Source organism: Xyrauchen texanus, chromosome 46 (genome assembly GCF_025860055.1).
Source record: "Xyrauchen texanus isolate HMW12.3.18 chromosome 46, RBS_HiC_50CHRs, whole genome shotgun sequence".
Classification (NCBI taxonomy): domain Eukaryota; kingdom Metazoa; phylum Chordata; class Actinopteri; order Cypriniformes; family Catostomidae; genus Xyrauchen; species Xyrauchen texanus.
In genome coordinates, this window is record NC_068321.1 from 1,714,566 (window position 1) to 1,735,828 (window position 21,263).

Consider the following 21,263-nt stretch of genomic DNA (forward strand, 5'->3'; position numbering starts at 1 on the left):
CGTGAAAACACACACTTTAGGAGATGCATGACAGAAGTAATCAAACACGAATGTACAGAAGTGCCTCTGTGGTTGTTGCCGCTAGCATATTTGCCGAGTACATCTGCCGAGTATATTTTAGCCAATGTCTGAGACTGAATGCATAATAATATAATAAAATCTTGGGTAAGCCTAGCCCACCTTTGTCAATAGGCCTATGTAACTTATTGAAATGTAATCTGGGATGTTTACCATTCCAAATTAAGGACTTTGCTATGCTATCATATCGCTTGAAATAAGAGAGTGGTACATCTATAGGGAGAGACTGTAGCAGGTAGCTGAATTTTGGAATACAATTAATTTAAAAAACAACATTTTTATTTTCCCCATCATAGATAAATGTAATGTAAATGTAGCCCACCTTCCCACATAGTTGCCCACAAAAACCATTTTATTAAAGGGCCAAAATTAACTCAAATAAATCACACAAATTTGCTGGGAATAAAATACCCAAATACGTACTGCCCTGTTTGGGCCACTTGATGGCACCTGGCTGAAAAGCTGTTATAGATCAGTATGCTTTCAGAGACAAAGCTTCAGATTTAAACCAATTCACTAAGTATCCTGAGAATTTAGAAAAGTAATGAATTATTATGTGGAGGCAAGGCATAGATCTAGTAAGGTTGGAGACGAATAATAAAATATCATCTGCGTACTGAAAAAGCTTATGCACCGCTCCTGGAAGATCCTCCTCCTTTCTTATCGTGGCTGCTAATGGTTCCAGGGCAAGGCAGAACAATAAGGGTTAAAGAGGGCAACTCTGACAAGTGCCCCAATCCAGAGTAATATAATATGAAATTAATCCATTCGTTTGAACCGCCGCTACTGTGTGTCTATAAAGTAACTTAATTCACCCAATAAAAGTATCCACGAAACTATACATTTCCAAAATCTTAAAAAGATAATCCCTTTCTACCATATCACATGCCTTTTCAGCATCAAGTGAGATGGCAGCGAGTCTGACCATTCGCCACTGCCCAAGATATTAATGAAATGCCTAATGTTATCAGAAGAGTTATGGCCCGAATGAACCCCACCTTATCTATATATATATATAAGAGATGTCATAAGTTTACATTATTTTTGACAATATATTAACATCTAGCTGGATCAGAGAAATTGGACGGTAATTCTTACACTCACTTGGATCTTTGTCCTTTCTCAGAATCAGACTGATCCGGGCTTGCGACATGGTTGGCAGAAGCTTTCCATTCTTTAATGATTCCAGTTCTGTAGCATAAGATCTAAAAAACTTAGCGGCAAACCAACTGGCCCCAGGGCCTTGCCTGTAGGCAAGGCCTTAATTACCTTGCCAAGCTCCTCCAAGGTTATCTCAGAATCAAGAAATTGTTTTGCTCAGTCGTCAGTTTAGGAAGTTCTAATGGTTCCACAATGTTTCTAATATCCTCATCAGTAGACGAAGACGTAGAACTGTAAAGATCAAGATAGAATTCTTTAAAATCATTATTAATATCAATGGCTGAGGTAAATATTTCACCACCAGTAGGGTAAATATTTCACCACCAGCAGAGGGAATGGTAGAAAAAACTCTCTCTATTTTATATTTCTTGCCAGAAGTTTTCCTGCCTTGTCCCCTGACTCAAAGTATGACTGTCTTGCCCTGAATAACCAAAACTCCACCTTCTGCAAACAAAATAGTATTATATCTATATTTTAATCTGGTCAAATCTCTGAGGCCATTAGATGACATTCGGTGCTTCAGCTCTGCCTCGAGTTCCACGAGTTCTTGTGCTGTTATTTAAGCCAGCAGTAAAGAAAACATGTTCACCCCTTATCTTCCTAAATTTTTCAGCTTCCTGCATTGAAAGATGTGTTTCTTGGAGAAACACTATATCATATTTCTTACAGTCAAGAAGAGAAATATCCTTCCTTCTTTTAATGGGGTACCCCAACCACATTCCACGTGGAGAGAGACAATCCACTCAAATTAACTAGAGATGCACCGATTGCAATTTTCTTGGCCGATTTCGATTTCCGATTTTTTTTTTTGCAAGTGTGACCTGCCGATACCGATTTTTTTCCGATTCCGATTTTCTTTCTAAGAACTATTATTGACCGCATATACAAACAAAATCTACCTTTCTTCAATGCTAAATTTTATTTTCATAATAAAATAAATTATTACACATTACAATTTCCCCCAAACTGCACTAAGTTACAGGATCTTCTCTCACTTAAACAACTCTCAAAATAAAGTGCTCTGTGACTAGAAAGAGGTAGAAATAACAATTAACTGCAAATAAGTTGCTTTATATAACAGATGTCATTTTCCACTATTTTTATAAATGGACCTTTTCTCTTTATTACTCATCTAACAAAACAATTCCAAAGATCTGAAAAACTGAAGTGTCAATACGCTCAACTTAAGTTAGATGTACAAATATCAGTTGTAAAACTGAGCACTGCTTTGGGAACGGCTTGTAACCATATCTGTCAACACTCCCGTTTTTCCCGGGAGTCTCCCGTTTTGTTATTTCTCCCAAAAAAACTCCCATAATTTGTATAGCCCAAACCACGTTATATGAATAATCACATTAATGTATTATTCCAAGGTGGTCCAGTTGCCAGATCTTGAATGAAACGCATCCTACTCACACAATCAACACATCAAACAAATTACAAATCATTTATGACCACAATCTGGCAACCTACAACCCATTTGCGCTGTTGATATCTGCGCAGGCAGTAGACGTGGGATGTTAAATCAAGCATTACTGGTAGATGGGAGAGGAAGACTCAGCTGGTGCTCTGGTGAAAAAAACAAAATATACATGTAAATTTAACAACAGCTGGATGGAAGAATTGAATTTCATATCCCGAAGCCATACCGACAATGCCCACGCCTTTTGCAATGTGTGTCGCACTGATTTTAATATCGGACACGGTGGGAAAAATTACGTTACTCAGCACATTAAATCACAACGGCACAATTTGTATTGTATTTATCCTGCCTCTGCCATCCAGCACCCCACTTCCCCTCTTCTGGATTTGTGTACCCAAATGTTGACAGATAACAGACATGACACGAGATTAAACAACTCGGGCAACGTGACGTCAGAAAGTACCTCCTACTCTGTATCGAGGAAATTTATCAGATTTCTGAAGCCTCTGTCCTCAACTATGGAGAACGGCTGGTCATCCAGGGCCATGAATTCCATAATTTTCCTCGTAATTGCTTTGGTATTTTCATTGCTCATTCCTAGGAATGATAGGAGACGCTGCTGACTTGTGACTGGCTCTGAGCTCTGGCTAGCTTTAGCCGCTTTCACTTTTTAGCTTCTTTTTTAAAATGGCCATTTTCAGCTGGGTGATTTGTGTTATAAATGTCTAATTAGGTTTGTTGATCCGAAAGTTATTGTGGTGGTTCCCCCACGGTTTACTTTGGCCTTAAAATGATTACACATTTCGAACTTTATGTGTTCTTCACTCACACAGTGAAGATCTTCAACGCCAATGACGTTTACATGCGGCTGTGACGTTATTGCCTGCGCCGCTGGCAACAAAACGGACCGGCTTAGAATCGGAAAGACGTGAGGCTGACCGGCCGGACACCGGTCCGGGCCGAGCATGTGGAAAATCGGCTAATTCCAGTCCCTGGCCGGTCGATCGGTGCATCTCTAAAATTAACATTTGACATTGTAAGAAAAAATAGACTGTGTCAAACATAAGATTATAAAGACCACATTCCAGTGCATGAATCAAAACACGAACTTCCTCCAGAACCAAAAAACGTGTGCATTAAACCCATGCAAAACAGCACCAACTGGCGTCCATCCCTCCAAACTCAAACAGTCCATGCACTTCTACGAGAACCCCCATGACAACTTTGCCATCGGATTACTCAAGTCCAGTGTTTCTATACAAATTTTATGAGACAGAATTACATGGTAAAAGATAAAATTGTATTTCATTTCCAATGAAAGTTCACTGACTTGTTAGGTTAGCGGTGCTGTGCTATGCTATTAGCTTAGCTGTACTGTGTTGACAATATGGCATCAGCAGGTTGCACATGTGTGGTTAGTTGCCACAGAAAAGCCTCTTTAGGACTTCCTGTGAACTTTCGTTGCCATAGCAACCGACACCAGTGATTTGTGATCTTGGTCAACACTAATGAAAACAATTTAATCGATGCATATGAACGTCAGTGCGTTCCACAATGCACAAATATGTAGTAATCCCAAAAAGTGCCCAAATTCTCACCATAATATGTAGCAAATTTGGTAGTATAAATGTACACTGTATAGGTTAAGTACCAATGTACCTTTACACCATAATATGTAGGGAAACAGTATGTGTGAGCTAGGAATTAAATTAAATGGTCCTTATTCTACATTACTATGTAAGGACATTTAAAATGGAATAATTGAAATAAATGACAAATAACAAGTTTCTGTCTGAATAAAATTCTCCACCATTAAAATTGTAATACAACGTCTCGTTGTATCAGCTCACAATTTCTACTGTAGGGAATTAGCTTTATAAAGAGAATTATGATTATTACACTTATTGGAGTAACATTATTCTCATGGCTTATTGACAATAATATTACACATATAGGTATGGCTTTGAAGTTAAATGTTTTATCAAAATATACCACAGTCAAAATATTTTTAAAAGGGAAATATGAATAATCATAACTACTTATAATTAATTATGAACATTTGGATCGGTTAATAGAATTAGATATAGCTGAATTAATTGTTTAATTAATTAATCAGTTAAATCAATGTATATGTTTGTCCAGCGAACACTCAGTATTGATCGTCTATCAATTCTCAGAAAGGATATTTATCGTGGCCACACAATAATAACTCTACCTTAGCATGGAGCTGAGATCGAATCTTTAAATTGACGTTGATTTTTACAAGCAGACCAGGATCAACTCGCAAGAATGTACACAAAAGCTTTATTTAACTAAAATACGAACACATAACTAATCTAAACAAAAACGTATACACTCATACAGGGTGTAGGGTATTACATATATAATTTAGAGATGTGGATGGGATCAGTTATGTAGGGTATTTAGGAAATACGATATTTAGGAGGGAATTTAGGGTCTTGAAATATGTGAGCTATGAACTAAATTAAACTGTCCTTATTAGGTAATGAAATGTATAACAGAATTAGTCGCGTTCAACAACCAAATAACTAGATTATTTGTCTTAATAGATTCTCCACCATTGAAATCGTGATACAACGTCTAGCTCACAATTTCTACTGTAAGGAATTAGCTTTAATAAGTGAATTATGATTCACTTATTGGAGTGATATTATTCTCATGGCTTATTGAAAATAATATCACATGTTTTTAGGTACAGTTTAGAAGCGAAATCTTGTAGAAACAGGGATGAGATTATTTATCAAAATATACCGCAGTAAAGTCGTCTTTGAATACAGACAAACGTTATTGCTTTTCTAAACATAAAACTAATCTTACACATATATACATGAGACAGGTTGGTGAAAAGTGACAGAATGTGGAATAACTGATCAGTACCAAGAAAATGAACTTTACGGAGTCTGTTGACAATACAGTACCTTAAGAACCATTTATCCTTCTTTGAGTCTACATCGATTTGCAATCTGATTACCCAAATTATTTAATTAATACACCAGCACTTTGAGCACAATATTGGTGATGTACTTGCATTCTTTGTGGTGTTTACTTGCGTTCTTTGAAAGGTTCGGAAAGGTTCTAGGTGCTTGGTCGAAAGTTCGTTACGTTGATGCTTTGATTTCTTTGTGACCGAATTTATTTATTGTCTGTATGAATGGTGAGGTTAGCTGTGAAGCGAGGCCTTCTCACACCTCCTCAGGACGTCAAGTCCTGAGCTCCCTTGGATCTCACATGGGAGGACCTGGCCGCCCGCGGAGTGACTAGACAAAGCACGTGCAGGCCGAAGAGAAGAGATCGGAGAAGAGTGAAGAGACAAAGAGAGCAAGAGCAAGAGCAGCTGATTGGCCGCATCCCCCAAAAGTGTCCTGCGCAAATCAGAAGAAACTTTTCAGAGTCACATGGTCAACTGGGCTGTCGTTTTCGACAATTAAGTTATGGTCCTTTTTTCAGACTCTTAAGAATAGTTGCAAAAATAGTGCATATTTAATCGTGAGCTTTATATCTTGAGAATGGTACAAGAGACATGATATTCATTTTATCTCAATTTAACACCAGATGTTTCTTCATATCCAAACAAATGCTTACATACTAAAACATTTTTTATTGATGTTATATGTGTAGGTAGTAAAACATGAAAATCCCCCCTACAAAATCACATTGGTTTTAAACATCATTGTATTTTGTCAAGTTAAGCCTTATAGTTACCATTCTTAGTAGAATGAGATGAAAATATAATACAAAATTAATGATTATATTTATCAATTATAGGTGATTGCATATCGCTACACACATTTTAAAGAGTTCCATCAGTCTATAATCATTAATTTGTCAGGTACAAACTTTACCACAGTTCAAAGTGATTTTCAGCATTATCTAGCAAGGCTAGATTAAGATGAAATGTCTTAGAGTTGTGCAAATCTGACGGTCCTTGTAACCTTACAAAAGAGAAGTCTGCTTTAACTCTGTGTGGAAGATCAGGTTGCAGAGGGGCCTTTCTGACCAATCAGGATGCCTGGGCCATTTGATTTATGACGGTAAAGAATTCCAGGACTGCAAAAGTTGAAAACTCTAGATTCAAGTCATATCGTTTCAATTCTTCTGCGTGTATAATCCAACAAGGGAAAAGTGAAAATAAAATGAAACTGGAACAGAATAGGGGAAATGCAGTTATGAAAAGTAATCTTGACCATCTGAGAGAACCACAAGATTCTTAAGAGCACCTTTATTACAAAGGGGTTTTCACCTTACTCTAAAACAGCTTCGCAGGAGAAAGTCTGATGGTTCCTCGAGTCGATGATGTTCAAGTTGCAATCAATTTCTTCTGCATTGAATGAAGATATTATGATGAACTGTGGTGTTCATTGACTATGGTAGAAGAAGTTACACATGGCTTGAGGTGTTGAGGCCTGCCGGCCTGCAACCTTGTGGTCAGACCGGGTGGTCCCGGTTCAACATGACCAGGAGCAGATGAGAAGAGAATGAGTAAGGAGGCGGGACGTGTCTTTTAACTTCTGATTGAGATCCCTCCTCTTGAGTCTGGCTTGACCAATACGAAAGGTGCAATTTCCAAGCGGGAAATGTTCCTTTGTTTGGAAGCTGACTCATTTGCATGATTGGCCCCTTTATGCACTCTGATTAATATAACAAGCATACAATGCATGCTATCAGGATTATATATACACCAATGTTCAGGGTGTTGCACAAGGATTGATTTGATAGGAAACATGGTTATACTAATTGTACATTATCTGGTAGTTCTGTCATAAGGCATGTATAAAACAGTATACAGTACAAAATACACTATACAAGACAGTAATGATTATATACACAATGTCCTGGGGATATACATGTTAATTTTTAGAACAGTGTGTCTGGGCTTTGTGTCCATTTCCTAGGGGGAAAGGAGTGAATCACGCTTTCTGCATTTCTTTGCTGATAACGATCAGTGGGGGATCGGACATAAATGGAGCCTGCGTGGGCCTCTGCTTGCTACATCTGTTGGCTTATTCATTAAATTATGAATAAATGTGTGTCTGATTGGTCCAGATGCTACAATACATAAAACAATCTCCAGCCAGTAGGCGGAATAACACAAAGAGCATGTAGATTCATCCACAAAACTGTCCCAAAGGTGTGTTATTCCACAAAACAAACTCCAACACAAAAAAGTTCTCTGTTTCCTCAAACAGTCAAGTGAATGTTCAGTGAGCTGGTCCACTTGGCTGCAACATGAGTATCACAAGTTGACTTGCTCCATTGACTTTATGAAGGACATTGCTCGCTGTTGGCATGTGAATGTTTTACGGCCATCTTTAGCATCTATTCTCAATTTAGCTAGGAATATCAGTGCAAAAGAGACCTTCTGTTAATGTAAGAGTTTCTTGCATTCCTTGAATCGATCACGTTTCTCTCTCGTCAAATTCAAAAAAGTCTGGGAACAAGAAAATGCTGTGGTTCTTCCAAGAAAGCCTTCCTTTACTCCTCGCCTCATATAACACAAGAGCTTTATCAGATTATCTCACAAATTAGGCCAGAATTGATCGGGCCTGTCTTCCTCCACAGCTCGCTGAGAAGGATCCCTGTGAGCTCGCTCGATTTCCAGCTTATGGCTTGTTATGTAGAGCAGATTCGTAAGGAGCCCATCCACGAATTTCACCATATCCTGACCCTCTTTGGCTTCAGGAATTCTGAAAATACGGATGTTATTCCGCCAGCTACAGTTATCCAAGTCCTCCAACTTCTCCCAGACATGCTCGAAATCCACCATAGTTCCAAGCATATTAGCAGATAATTCCCTCTCCGAAGACTCCAGATAATCAATCAGTTTCTCGACATCCCCCACTCTTGTAACCACATCAATGAACTTCTCCTCCATGGCAGTGATTGAATGACCTTTCACAACAAGATCCTCCAAGTCAGCATTGCTGACATGTTTAACATCACTCGCAGCATTTCCCGCATCTCTCTGACTAAATCGACTCCCAGGCTCATGCCTGCTCGGGGGTGTCAGCTTGAGCACGTAAGTGTCTTTTATTGTCTCCAGAGCTCGAGGATTTTGAATTCTTTGACATATTGTCCTCCTAGAACAGTTCTGGAATCTCACCGTGAGAGAGAAAAGTGATAAAAAATACTGCGCATAGCTCACTGTTTACACGTCCGATCCTTGCATGGCGTCACGTGACTCCCTATAAATAACCATTTTAAGACAAATGTTTTTACAATGTTTTACAGATATATATATATATATATATATACAATGATGAGCAAAATCATTATGTCAACTCACAGGTGAATTGAATAACATTGATTATCTACTAACAAGGCCACATGTCAAGGTCTGGGTAGATTAGATGGTAAGCAAACAATTAGTTCTCGTAGACAATGTGTTGAATGCAGAAGAAATGGGCAGGAGTAAAGACCACAGCGACTTTGACAAGGGCCAAATTGTTATGGCTAGATGACTGGGTCAGAGCATCTCTGAAATGGCAAGGCTTGTGGGGTGCTCCCAGTCAGCAGTGGTGAGTACCTACCTACAGTGGTCCGAGGAGGGACAAACCACAAACCAGCAACAGGGTGTTGGCCCTGAAGGCTCATCGGTGCGCATGGGCAACAAAGGCCATCCCATCTGGTCCGAACCGACAGATGTGTACTGTGGCACAAGTCACAGTGCCGACCAGTCAAATTGACAACGATCGGAAATGGACCTTGGAGCAGTGGTAGAAGGTTGACTGGTCCGATGAGTCCCGTTTTCATTTACATCACATGGACGGCCGTTTACCTGGGGAAGTGATGGCACCAGTGTGCACTGAAGACGACAAGCCAGTGGAGGGAGTGTGATGCACTGGGCAATGTTCTGTTGCGAAACCCTGGATGTCAATTTGACACATGCCATTGTAGAGGGGTTCGAGTAGGAAGGACACGGTAACCGGTTTCACAGTCCATGTGAGTCAACATTTAATGCAGTTGTCTTCAGCTTCACAACAAAGTGTTGGCTTTTCAGCTTCACAACAGAGTATTTAGAACAAACATAGCGTCTCTCCCAGTATGTCGCTCAGGTGGCTTTCGTCCCTGAAACGAGACACAGGTGTTAAATATCAGTAATCAACGGGTGATGGCCCTTACTGCTTCCTCTCTCCCCAGTGACACACGACCACGTCCCGCTCCACAGCCACCTACCTAAACATCGTTGCAGACCAGGTAACCCCTCCATGGCAATGGTATTCCCTGATGGCAGTGGCCGTTTTCAGCAGGACAATGCACACACTGCACACTGTTTGGGAATGGTTTGAGGAACATGATGTCTAGGGAGAGTAGCCACAGTATTAAATCGGCTCCATTTATAGGCAATTTGTCTAACTGTGGACGGATGAATATTTAAGCTCTTTAGGGTAACTTTGTAACCTTTTCCAGCTTTATGCAAAGCAACAATTCTTGATCCTAGGTCTCCTGAAATCTCTTTTCTGTGAGGCAAGGTCCATGTCAGCAGATGCTTCTTGTGAACAGCAAAACTCTAAATGTTTAATTGTTTTTTATAAGTCAAAGTAGTTCTAACCCACACCTCCAAGCTCAATTTAGTAATTGGATGCTGAGTTGGCCAGCTCCTGACTGTAATTAACTTTTGTTGATGTCATTTGCTTTGGGGTTCACATACTTTATCCAACGTACACTGTGAAAATTTGAATGATGTATTCAATATGTACAAGAACACTACAGTAATTTGTTATTAGATCAAACAGCTTGTGTTTGTTCATAACTGTAACTTAGATAAAAATCAACCAGACTTTAAGACAAATTTATACATAAATGCAGGACGTTTTAAAGGGTTCACATACTTTTTCTTGCCTGTTCACATTCAGTGGCCTCCATATAGAGGACAAAATTACTCAAAATTAAATAATTGTATAAATATTGAAATCAATCTTTAAGTTCATAATTAAATAGTTTATATATATAATCATTACATACTGAATAACTAAAAAAAACATCCCTTGCATTTCATTTTAGTGTTATCCAAGCACATGCTTAATGTCTTATCATTTTCAGGCTTATGTTTAATGGCACGTCACTTTTAATATTTATTTAATTAGGCCTTTTTCATTTTGAGTAATTTGGCACTCCATACCCCTAAAAGTACACTTAAATCACACTTAAAAATGTATGAATGCCATTGCATTATATAACAATAATGCAATAACATGAAACATGAAAATGAGTTCACTGTTCTTCAGTGGCCTTCCCAGTCACCAGATCTGAATCCAACACCTTTGGGATGTGGTAGGATGGGAGTTTCACAGCATGAATGTGCAGCTGACAAATATGCAGAAATTGTATGAAGCAATCATGTCAACATGGACCAGAATCTCAAGGGAGTGTTTCCAACATCTTGTAGAATCCTTGCCACGAAGAATTGAGGCTGTTTTGAGAGCAAAGGAGACCATACCCAGGATAGGTATCTGATATCTGACAACACTGGTATCATAAATTGTGCTTCTTTATCTCAGATTAACCTAAAAAATGAAATTTTACCAGCTTGTATAGCTAATGTGCCTCTCAAATTGTTAAATAGGTAATGTGTGTATTTGAAAGGTGATTGGCTCTTTACCTGTTAGGTGGGATTCCACACCACCACCATCAGCTGAGAAAGAGGAATGAATACCCCCAATCAGACAGCTTTTGTACACACAGAAAATAGGAAGTACTTGACAAAAATGACATTGCCTTCAACAGCTGTCATTACAGCGGAGGAATTGAGTTAAACAGCTATAGCTTTACTGTTAATCTCTGCTTTGGAGTTACAACAGATGCAGATAATCTCACACACTCAGTTTCTCTCTCTCTCTCAAACACACACACATCCTTGTTTCTTCCAACTTGTTTTAAACAGCCCAGGCTTTACTTCTAAAGTGATGTTTTTGAATTAGTAACGGATGCTTGGGTGCATCTTTTGAACTAGCAATGTCAGATAAGTGCATTTGTTTTTGTTACAGCCCTTAGGTTTTCCTCATTTATTTATTGACTTGTTCGTTGAACTGTTGTTTATAACCAATATCAAACTTGCGATTGTGCTGTATGGCCCTTAAAAGTTGTCTGTGATTGCTGATAAAGGGCCATACAGCACTTTAGCTTGTGTGATATTGTTTTAATATAAAAAAATATATATATGAACAGTGTTTGATGTAATCTGATTACAAAGTAATTAGTTACTGTTATCCAATGGCCTTTTAGTCAAAAAGAAGTGTAACACATTACATTTTAAATACTTGTAATCAAATTACAATTACTTATTTTAAATTACATTACTGGGTTTCACATTTCCTAAAATAGCCTTTATGTAGAATATTTTTAAATCATTAATTATGTGTATATGTACGTCCGTTTGCACGCTGAAGGGTGTGCGCCCTCTAACGAGTCATTGTAAGGGAGAAATGCGTGGTGTGAGTTTGACTTGCCTATGTCAATAAACCAAGGAGGAATTTGTTGCTAATAAAAACAAAAACTTTTCTGTTAAGTATTTCAGAAAGTAACTTAAGGTCATTTGTAATGTGATTACTTTTCATATGAAGTGTAATCTGTAGTGCAATCTGATAAAAATGTTAGATAAGTAAATAGTAATTATTATTATTTATTTATTTTTTAGTAACTAACGCATCTTTGATTGTGAATATTCAGTATATTGCATGGCACTTTACCTATACTGTATCATATTATGACATAGCAAGTGTTTATTTGTTTTGTGTTTTTGTTTCAGTCTGACGATGGGACAACTCTACGAGAAAGAAAACGATGAAGATGGCTTTTTGTACGTGGCATACAGTGGTGAGAACACGTTTGGATATTAAGATCTTTGCATCTTCCCGGCTGTCCTACACATCACGCATTGCTCCCATTTCTTTTGGACTAGCTTGATTGTACTGAGGTTGGAAACAGGGTGAAAGATTCATTTTTTTAAACATGATCACTCACCTCTAGTGTCACCTGTCATATTGTGCTCTGAAATGTTAGAATGACTCCTTTAGTAATCTTGTTCTTTTTTTTGTGAATGGTTTAACAGTATTACTACAGATGCATAATAATGTTGAAACTGAGAATATATAGTAACTTTTACTGTTTGATTTATCTGTATTTTTCCCCTGTAAATTATACATTTAATATAATTGAAAGTTAAGGTAGCTGGATGACCTAACCAATAAAAACAAACACCAAAACATATGTTCGTCAAGATGATTTACTCTGACTTACCCAGTATTCATTTCTGAATATTAAAATATAACAAAAGACAAACCACAAAAAAATTTACCAAAAGCACAAACTTTTCTAATTTCTGATTTCAAAAATGAAAATTTTGTTATTAGACTTACTTTCTTTCATTTTATATAAAACAACATTATACATTATATCTCTGGTGTTAATGAAACAGCAGCAGTTCCCGCAGACTGCGGCTCCACAGCGAGAAGGCCTGGTGATAGGACACTCCAGCCTGCTTGAAGTCCCAGTACGTCCTCAATTCTTCTCCACTTCCAGAAAGAGCAAAGAAACAAACACATGATCAGACACAACACATACACAAACAACACCTGCACACTGAGGGTGGCGCGAAAGAGAGTGGTCAGAGGTCAACCTGACTTTAAGGACATGCATGTGGCATTATATTTCTGTTTCAACATATTATAACACTGCAAGTCATCTAATTGGCTGGATTTTTTTTATCGGTCGGCCTGGAAACAAAGATGTGTTGACTAGGTACCGGACTGATACAACAAAGTCATTGGATTTGTCAAAGTTTGCCAGGTTCTTTAGGTTACATAAAATATTTGAAATATATTCAGAGTATTGTTTGAGGCACGTAGTAGCAATTACAGTAAGGAATAATTAACCACAGACCATTGAATTATTGAAAGATAATGCACAATTGAGGTGGAAATGCAGCGGAGTGATCGTTACACCTCTGTGTGCATTATTTTTCAATAATTCAATGGGCCGGAGTCAGTTATTCCACTTATACGATGATTGCCACACCTGAAGACATCATTCAGGGTTTTTTCTCAAGACATTTTCTGGTTTTGTTTCAAAAACGCTCGTGAATGGAACTACTTTCTTTAGCTACAGATTCAGCATCTTGCGTTGATAAAGCTGAAGCCTTTGTTGCCAGTTCAAAAACGTCACATTAGAACTAGCAACGGTGGATAGCGAGGCTTGCTGGAGGTGTGTGTGTGTATTTTATCACTTTGTGGGGACCAAATGAGGAGAGTAAAACCCAGAATATTTGACCTAGTGGGGACATTTTGTCGGCCCCCATGAGGAAAACAGCTTATAAATCATAAATTATGTGCTTGGGCTTTAATAAACGCCTAGAAGAACAATGCGGTCATCGCACCATCAGTGCTCGGGCTCTAATAAACGCCTAGAAGAACAATAGGGTCCTCGCACCATCAGTGCTTGGGCCTTAATAAATGCCTAGAACAACAATACGGTCCTCGCACCATCTGTGCTCGGGCCCTAATAAACGACAAGAAGAACAATATGGTCCTCGCACCAGCTGTGCTCGGGCCCTAATAAACGACAAGAAGAACAGTAGGGTCCTCGCACCATCGGTGCTTGGGCCCTATTAATAATAAATGGAGCAGATACAATAGGGTCCTCGCACCATCAGTGCTCAGGCCTTAACAAATGCCTAGAACAATAGGGTCCTCGCACCATCAGTGCTCAGGCCTTAATAAATGCCTAGAAGAACAATAGGGTCCTCGCACCATCAGTGCTCGGGCCTTAATAAACGCCTAGAAGAAATGGAAGTGCAGCGTAGTTCTAGCGGGAAGACTAGCAGCTGTACATCATCACTTCATTAGCGGGGTAATTCCTAGCCAATCGCATGTAAGTCATTGTAAGTTGTAAGCTTTATAAATCTGCTCTTCAGCACTTCTCCGGAAGCCCGCCTTCCCTTTCCAATGACTCAACTTCTGCCAACATACTGCCACTACATGCCAACAGTTTTGGACTTTGAGATGGGCTCATTCTGTTTAGAAGACTTCATATATAAGATAATATACAGTTTTACAACAGGAATGCTGCTCAGATTGCATAGTCTGTCGAAGAACGATGGAGCGTAATTCTTCCAGGCGAGATCTCATGTAAACACGGAGAACATATCAAGATTTATAATTACGTACAAAAGTGCTAATGGACGTTATAGAATGAACTCTGTGACGGACAATTGACCCAAGCAGGCTGAACTGGATTCATCTGGCGATCGCTATTTCATAATAAGGTATGAAGTCCCGTTTTTGATATTGCATGTTGTCATCCGCACTTCCGGCACAAATAAACAAATTGCTGTTTCTGGAGGACTGCTATCATGCAACAGAGATCGGATATCAACGTCGAACACTGACTTCACTCCTGAGTGCAAACAAATACGTATCAACGGGTTAATATAGCCTTCACCAAGCCATGTGAAAGAATTTACTTCATTCAGTACAACATTCGATGAGGTTCCCAGAGCGCCTCCAAGGGCGCATTTACACGATCCATAAAACACAGCATTTTCTTACTCCAGACGTACTTCCATGTTCTCATCGCTAGCACCACTGTTGCGGCACGCCTCTGACACCTAGCGGTAGGCTCCGCACCACTTCCCCTATTCATCAGATTATCTACCACCACGATCAGGTGGTTTCGCTACGATCAGGTCATACAGCGAGTAATTCCCATCTCATGGCATACTCCCATTTTATTATCATTCAGGCATCATCAAAGAGCAGAAATTCGTTGGCATGTCTTCACAAATCATTCACTCATCGTGGTCAGACCACTAGAGCAACAACTAATCATAACCAATATGATCGACAGTGTAAATGCCGGAATTCAGCCATACATGTTTAGGCGTGCGTGTATCTGGTCTCCGAAATATGTCAGAGACAATGGTAACTTGGCACATCAGCCGTCGAATCAGCTATCAAGCACATTCGGAAGGAGATTTGCAAATATTCACAAAATATAATGTGCGATACTGCATCTTCAGGTCGTAAAGGTGGGACGTGAATAGCCGGAACTGATCCATGCTCGAGAATCACATTCTTGAAGATACCAATTCATATCAACACACATTCACAAAGCAGTCTCGTGCAAGATGATTTGCACAAACATGCACACATTCTTGTATGTTTTGGGGCACACCTCCTTCAAAAACTAAACCGTCCACTGCATCTTCAGGCCTCTATGCCGGGAGTACATTAAGACTCTCATGTTCCTTTTACAGCCAACAACTAAACTCTCATGAAGCTGAGACATTATTCTTCTCACCGTATTTGCTCCAGCTCGAGGAATAAGATGGAGGAGAGCGAGAGGGGGAAAAAAAAAACACCCACAACGAGCCATGTCTCTAGAATTCTAGACATCACACACATTCTCTTAACCATGCAAGCTTCCCCCCTAAAGAAACATGACAGGATCAGGTCTATTTCATCATCCCAGCCAGACACATTCCCGGGTTTTTCAACGTAGCCTCTGACCCCCTCCCTCGCTTCGCAGGAGTTCCACAGACCAGCTCGACGGGCACCCTTCGAGGTATACTGGAATCTACTATGAAGATGCTCGGCCGCTGCGCTCCCCAATCGTACCTGAAATAGTCAACTTGACCCAAATCATCAAACAAGCTCAACTCCCCATCAGCCATAAGTTCTCATGCATATCTGGTGGTGGTTGGTGGCTCTTCCCCAGCTCATCCTTACCTACACAATGATTCAATTCAAGCAAGCTCACCGTTCACAAGGACAGCACATAACTATGTCCCCCCCCTCCCCCTCGCCGGGCTTTCATAATCTCAAGCACAGTTCCTTCGCATAGGAACTGCTCAAACCAGCCGCCCTCGCCGGAAACTCGCACCATAACGAGATGGCTTTCAACAAGGTATGGCACGACAACATCGCCATTATCGTATGCCGTTATGTATGCGTTCACTCTGGCAAAGATAACCAAACAACTTTCCCTCGTCGGAGGGTTTCCATATCAAATGTTTTCTTTCAACAAAGGGATTGCACGCAACGTCGCCATAACCGTATGGCTTTACTCATGTTGCTCGCCTTTCGGCAAAGATACCTCAAACAACTTTTCCCTCGGAGGGTTTTCATATCAATGTTGTTCTCTTTCATTGAAGGGACTGCACGCAGCGTTGCCATTATTGTATGGCTTTACACACGTTGCCCACCTTCGGCAAAGATACCCCAAACAACTTTCCCTCGTCGGAGGGTTTTCATATCAGATGTCTTTCAACGAAGGGACTGCACGCAACGTTGCCATTATCGTATGGCTTTACACACGTTGCCCACCTTCGGCAAAGATACCTCAAACAACTCTTCCCTCGTCGGAGGGCTCTCATATCAAATGTTGTCCTTCAACAAAGATACTGCACAGCAACGCCGGCCTAACGTAGGGCCGCATACCATGCTGCTCGCCTTAGGCAGATTCTGCACAACCAGGGGCCACAACAGAGAGCCCAAAAAAAAAAAAAAAAAAACATCCCATTGCAAAGGCTTCACACAACCATACCAGAGATATCACAAATTTCATGTCAATTCTGATGCTCACATCTCTATTTTTCTTCTCCAGAATGAACGCCCAACACAAGACCCGGTTCGTACCAAACAGGATCATCTCTTTTGGGGGTAGTATACTACTTTCTCTCTTTTTGGGGGTAGGCTCCTCGCCCCTGCCTCCTATCTCCGGCAGGATATGACAGTTCCGGGCACAACTCCCTTGGACCACCGGACGGGGCCTACGCCAACATTACTTTCTGTTTTACATTTATCAAATAAATGTCATCTTAAACTTCACTCAAGCCTGCGTGTCTTCCCGATAGAAATGGAAGTGCAGCGTAGTTCTAGCGAGAAGACTAGCAGCTGTACATCATCACTTCATTAGCGGGGTAATTCCTAGCCAATCGCATGTAAGCCATTGCTTTATAAGTCTGCTCACAATCTATCACATTGCTGTTTCAGTGTGCTAAAACACAGGCAACCTCCACCACTCCACCACCACAAGCTGAGCCCTGTCCCACATGGGGGTAGGCTCCTCGCCCCTGCCTCCTATCTCCGGCAGGATATGACGGTTCCGGGCACAACTCCCTCAGACCGCCGGACGGGGCCTATGCCAAAGAGAGAGACATTACTTTGTTTTACATTTATCAAATAAATGGCATCTTAAACTTCACTCAAGCCTGCGTGTCTTCCCGATAGAACAATAGGATCCTCGCACCATCAGTGCTTGGGCTCTAATAAACGCCTAGAAGAACAATAGGGTCCTCGCACCATCAGTGCTCGGGCCTTAATAAACGCCTAGAAGAACAATAGGGTCCTCGCACCATCGGTGCTCGGGCCTTAATAAACGCCTAGAAGAACAATAGGGTCCTCTCACCATCGGTGCTCGGGCCCTAATAAACACCTAGAAGAACAATAGGGTCCTCACACCATCAGTGCTTGGGCTTTAATAAACGCCTAGAAGAACAATACGGTCCTCACACCATTAGTGCTCGGGCCATAATAAACACCTAGAAGAACAATAGGGTCCTCGCACCATCAGTGCTCGGGCTCTAATAAATGCCTAGAAGAACAATAGGGTCCTCGCACCATTGGTGCTCAGGCCCTAATACTTCTCATGACATATCTCACCAGTTTCTGTTACAGCTCTAGACTTTGTAAGCAGCAAACCAAAACGCTGACTCTGACGCTTTCTGCCGTACAATAAAAAAATTTTTTATTAACTTTTATTGATTCTATGCAGCAACTCACACAGACATAACAGAAAATGCTAAATCAAACCACATGAAATCATAACTTTTTCCCCCCGAACATTAAACACCCACCCAACATAAACAATCACTCCAGTGGTCAAAAGCCAACTGACAAAGACACACAAATAGACAATAATACTGAAAATATTTAGAGACATAAAAATAAATTAATAAAAACTCCACTGCCCCTCCCCGAGAGCCCTCCAAAAAGGCCAGATAGCCACCACACTTCCGCCACCCTGCCCAACTCGACGCACCACTCACCATATTGTACCATCACTGTACCATGACACTGCCACAGCAGGCTTTTGAGAAATGTCACTTTGACAAACTTAATTTTGTGCTGTGTAAGGGACTAAAAAGTTGTCCATATATTTTTAGTCCATAGGTAATGCTACACAATATACAGTATATAGGCTACTAAAGAACATTTTCAAATGATGCTTCTAAGATCACCAAAATGTAATGCTTTGGTGCTGTTTTTGCAAAAAATAAAATAAATACAAATCTCCTGGGGGAGCATGCCCCCAGACCTCCTACAACATCATGGTACAATAGATTGTGTACTTGATAGGACCCAGACTCCCTAGTAATGATGAAAGCCTGCAGTATGTTGCTGTGAAACATACTGTACGATGTGCATATATCTTTTAGGTCTTTGCGCCTTTGCTTTTTTTTTCTTTCTATTTTTTTGACAACTTGGTGTGTTTTACGTGCACTTTACTTTAAGTTAATTTCTATATATGGTGATACTCATTTATGATGGCTACTTAAGAAGCCATAACATGCACTTGCATATTTCTTCCCAACATTGTTGTTATTGATGTTTGGCTAGTTTGTGTTTACACCATATCACACTGTCTGATAGACATGTGCTACGCATGTTTTAACTATGTGCTGGTAACACAGTTTGTCAGTACAAAAGCCTGTTCAACAGTGTCTGTGTCAGTGTTTTGGAAAGAGGGGGTGTGGCTAAATCAATGGCTGACTTAATTTTACATAATTGTTTGAGTGCGAAATAAAAGTGTGTTGTGCGTTTATAGTTTTCTGCTGTTCTCGGAGTCTGTCAGTGCTGTAACAGGAGCTTAATGCTGGAAGGGAGCAGTTCAAAGAGTCGAGCCCTCCGAACAGGACATCACTATTCCACCCTGACCACAAACTATCAATGACCTACTGTTCAATAATCACACGCACCTCATTACAGACTGCAACACAAATGTACAAACATTCCATCATTTTCCATCATGATTCAGTCTAAACCAAACAGAGCAATGAAACGGGTTAAGATTTATGTGAATGTAGCTATATGTTTGGACTTTATTTTTCTCGTGTTTTTAAAACCTTTTTATCTAAATACTTGTGTCTGTATGTTTGAAATGAGTTTTGTAGACAAATGTAACTTGAATGTGTCAATGTATGAATTTCTTAGTTTAATTATTTTATAGTTTTGATGTCTTCACTATCATTCTAAAATGTGGAAAATAGTAATGATAAAGAATGTATAGGTGTGTCCAAGCCTTTGACTGGTTAGGAACATTCCCTGAAGAGATTGAGGATTTTGTTCCGTTGCCTCCACCAGTCACAGAATTGTGTGAAAAAGCTCCACCTTACTGATTAAAGAAATTCACGTGGAGAAATAATATAATAAGAATGACTTTAAAGCTGGTTATTGTGCATAAATGTTTTGGAGTGACACTGTTTGTCAGCTTGTAAAGAAACAGTAAGCATTTATGTGAATGTAGAACACATTTACTTTTAACCAGGAAAGGTGATTGTTAGTCATGTGATCACCTGGCTTGCGCACTGCCCAAAGCTGCTTTAGTCACTCCTTGTTTATAGCCATTGGCAGTGATATCTAGAGGCTGCTGGGCTACAGCACACCAGCTGATAGCTATAACAACATGAATATTAATATTTCAGTTCATGTAGGAAAATAATAGTAAAACATCAGATCATTACTAACAAGAATATATATGAACTCAGTGTCCTCTCACTTTCAACTGCTTTTATTTTCAGCTAACTTAACATGTGTAAATATTTGTATGAACAAAAAGATTCAACAACTAAAACATAAACTGAACAAGTTTCACAGACATGACTAATAGAAATTGAATAATTTGTCCCTGAACAAAGGGGGGTCAGTAAAAGTAACAGTCAGTATCTGGTGTGGCCACCAGCTGCATTAAGTACTGCTGTGCATCTCCTCCTCATGGACTGCACCAGATTTGCCAGTTCATGCTGTGAGATGTTACCCCACTCTTCCACCAAGATACTTGCAAGTTCCTGGACATTTCAGAGGGGAATGGCCCTAGCCCTCACCCTCTGATCCAACAGGTCCCAGACGTGCTCAATGGGATTGAGATCCAGGGTCTTCATTGGCCATAGCAGAACACTGACATTCCTGTCTTGCAGAAATCACTCACAGAAAGAGTAGTATGACTGCTGGCATTGTCATGCTGGAGGGTCATGTCAGATGAGCCTGCAGGAAGGGTACCACATGAGAGAGGAGGATGTCTTCCCTGTAATGCACAGCGTTGAGATTGCCTGCAAAGACATCAAGCTCAGTCCGATGATGCTGTGACACACCGCTCCAGACCATGACAGACCCTCCACCACCATATTGATTCCGCTCCAGGGTACAGGCCTCGGTGTAACGCTCATTCCTTCCTCGATAAACGTTGAGTCAGACCATCACCCCTGGTGAGACAAAACCATGACTCGTCAGTGAAGAGCACTTTTGCCAGTCCTGTCTGGTCCAGCGATGGTGGGTTTGTGCCCATAGGTGACGTTGTTGCCGGTGAT

General features: G+C 40.2%; 1 protein-coding gene across 1 annotated transcript in view; it reads left to right on the top strand.

Moving 5' to 3' along the window:
• LOC127637914 (gamma-aminobutyric acid receptor-associated protein-like 2) overlaps nt 1-12,884 on the top strand; it is a 47,106-nt gene extending 34,222 nt beyond the window's left edge. Inside the window, exon 4 of the mRNA XM_052119162.1 lies at nt 12,429-12,884. Within this exon, the coding sequence (XP_051975122.1) occupies nt 12,429-12,519 (91 nt within the window). The 3' untranslated portion in view covers nt 12,520-12,884. The remainder of the gene's footprint in view (nt 1-12,428) is intronic.
• The last annotated feature ends 8,379 nt before the right edge of the window (nt 12,885-21,263 follow it).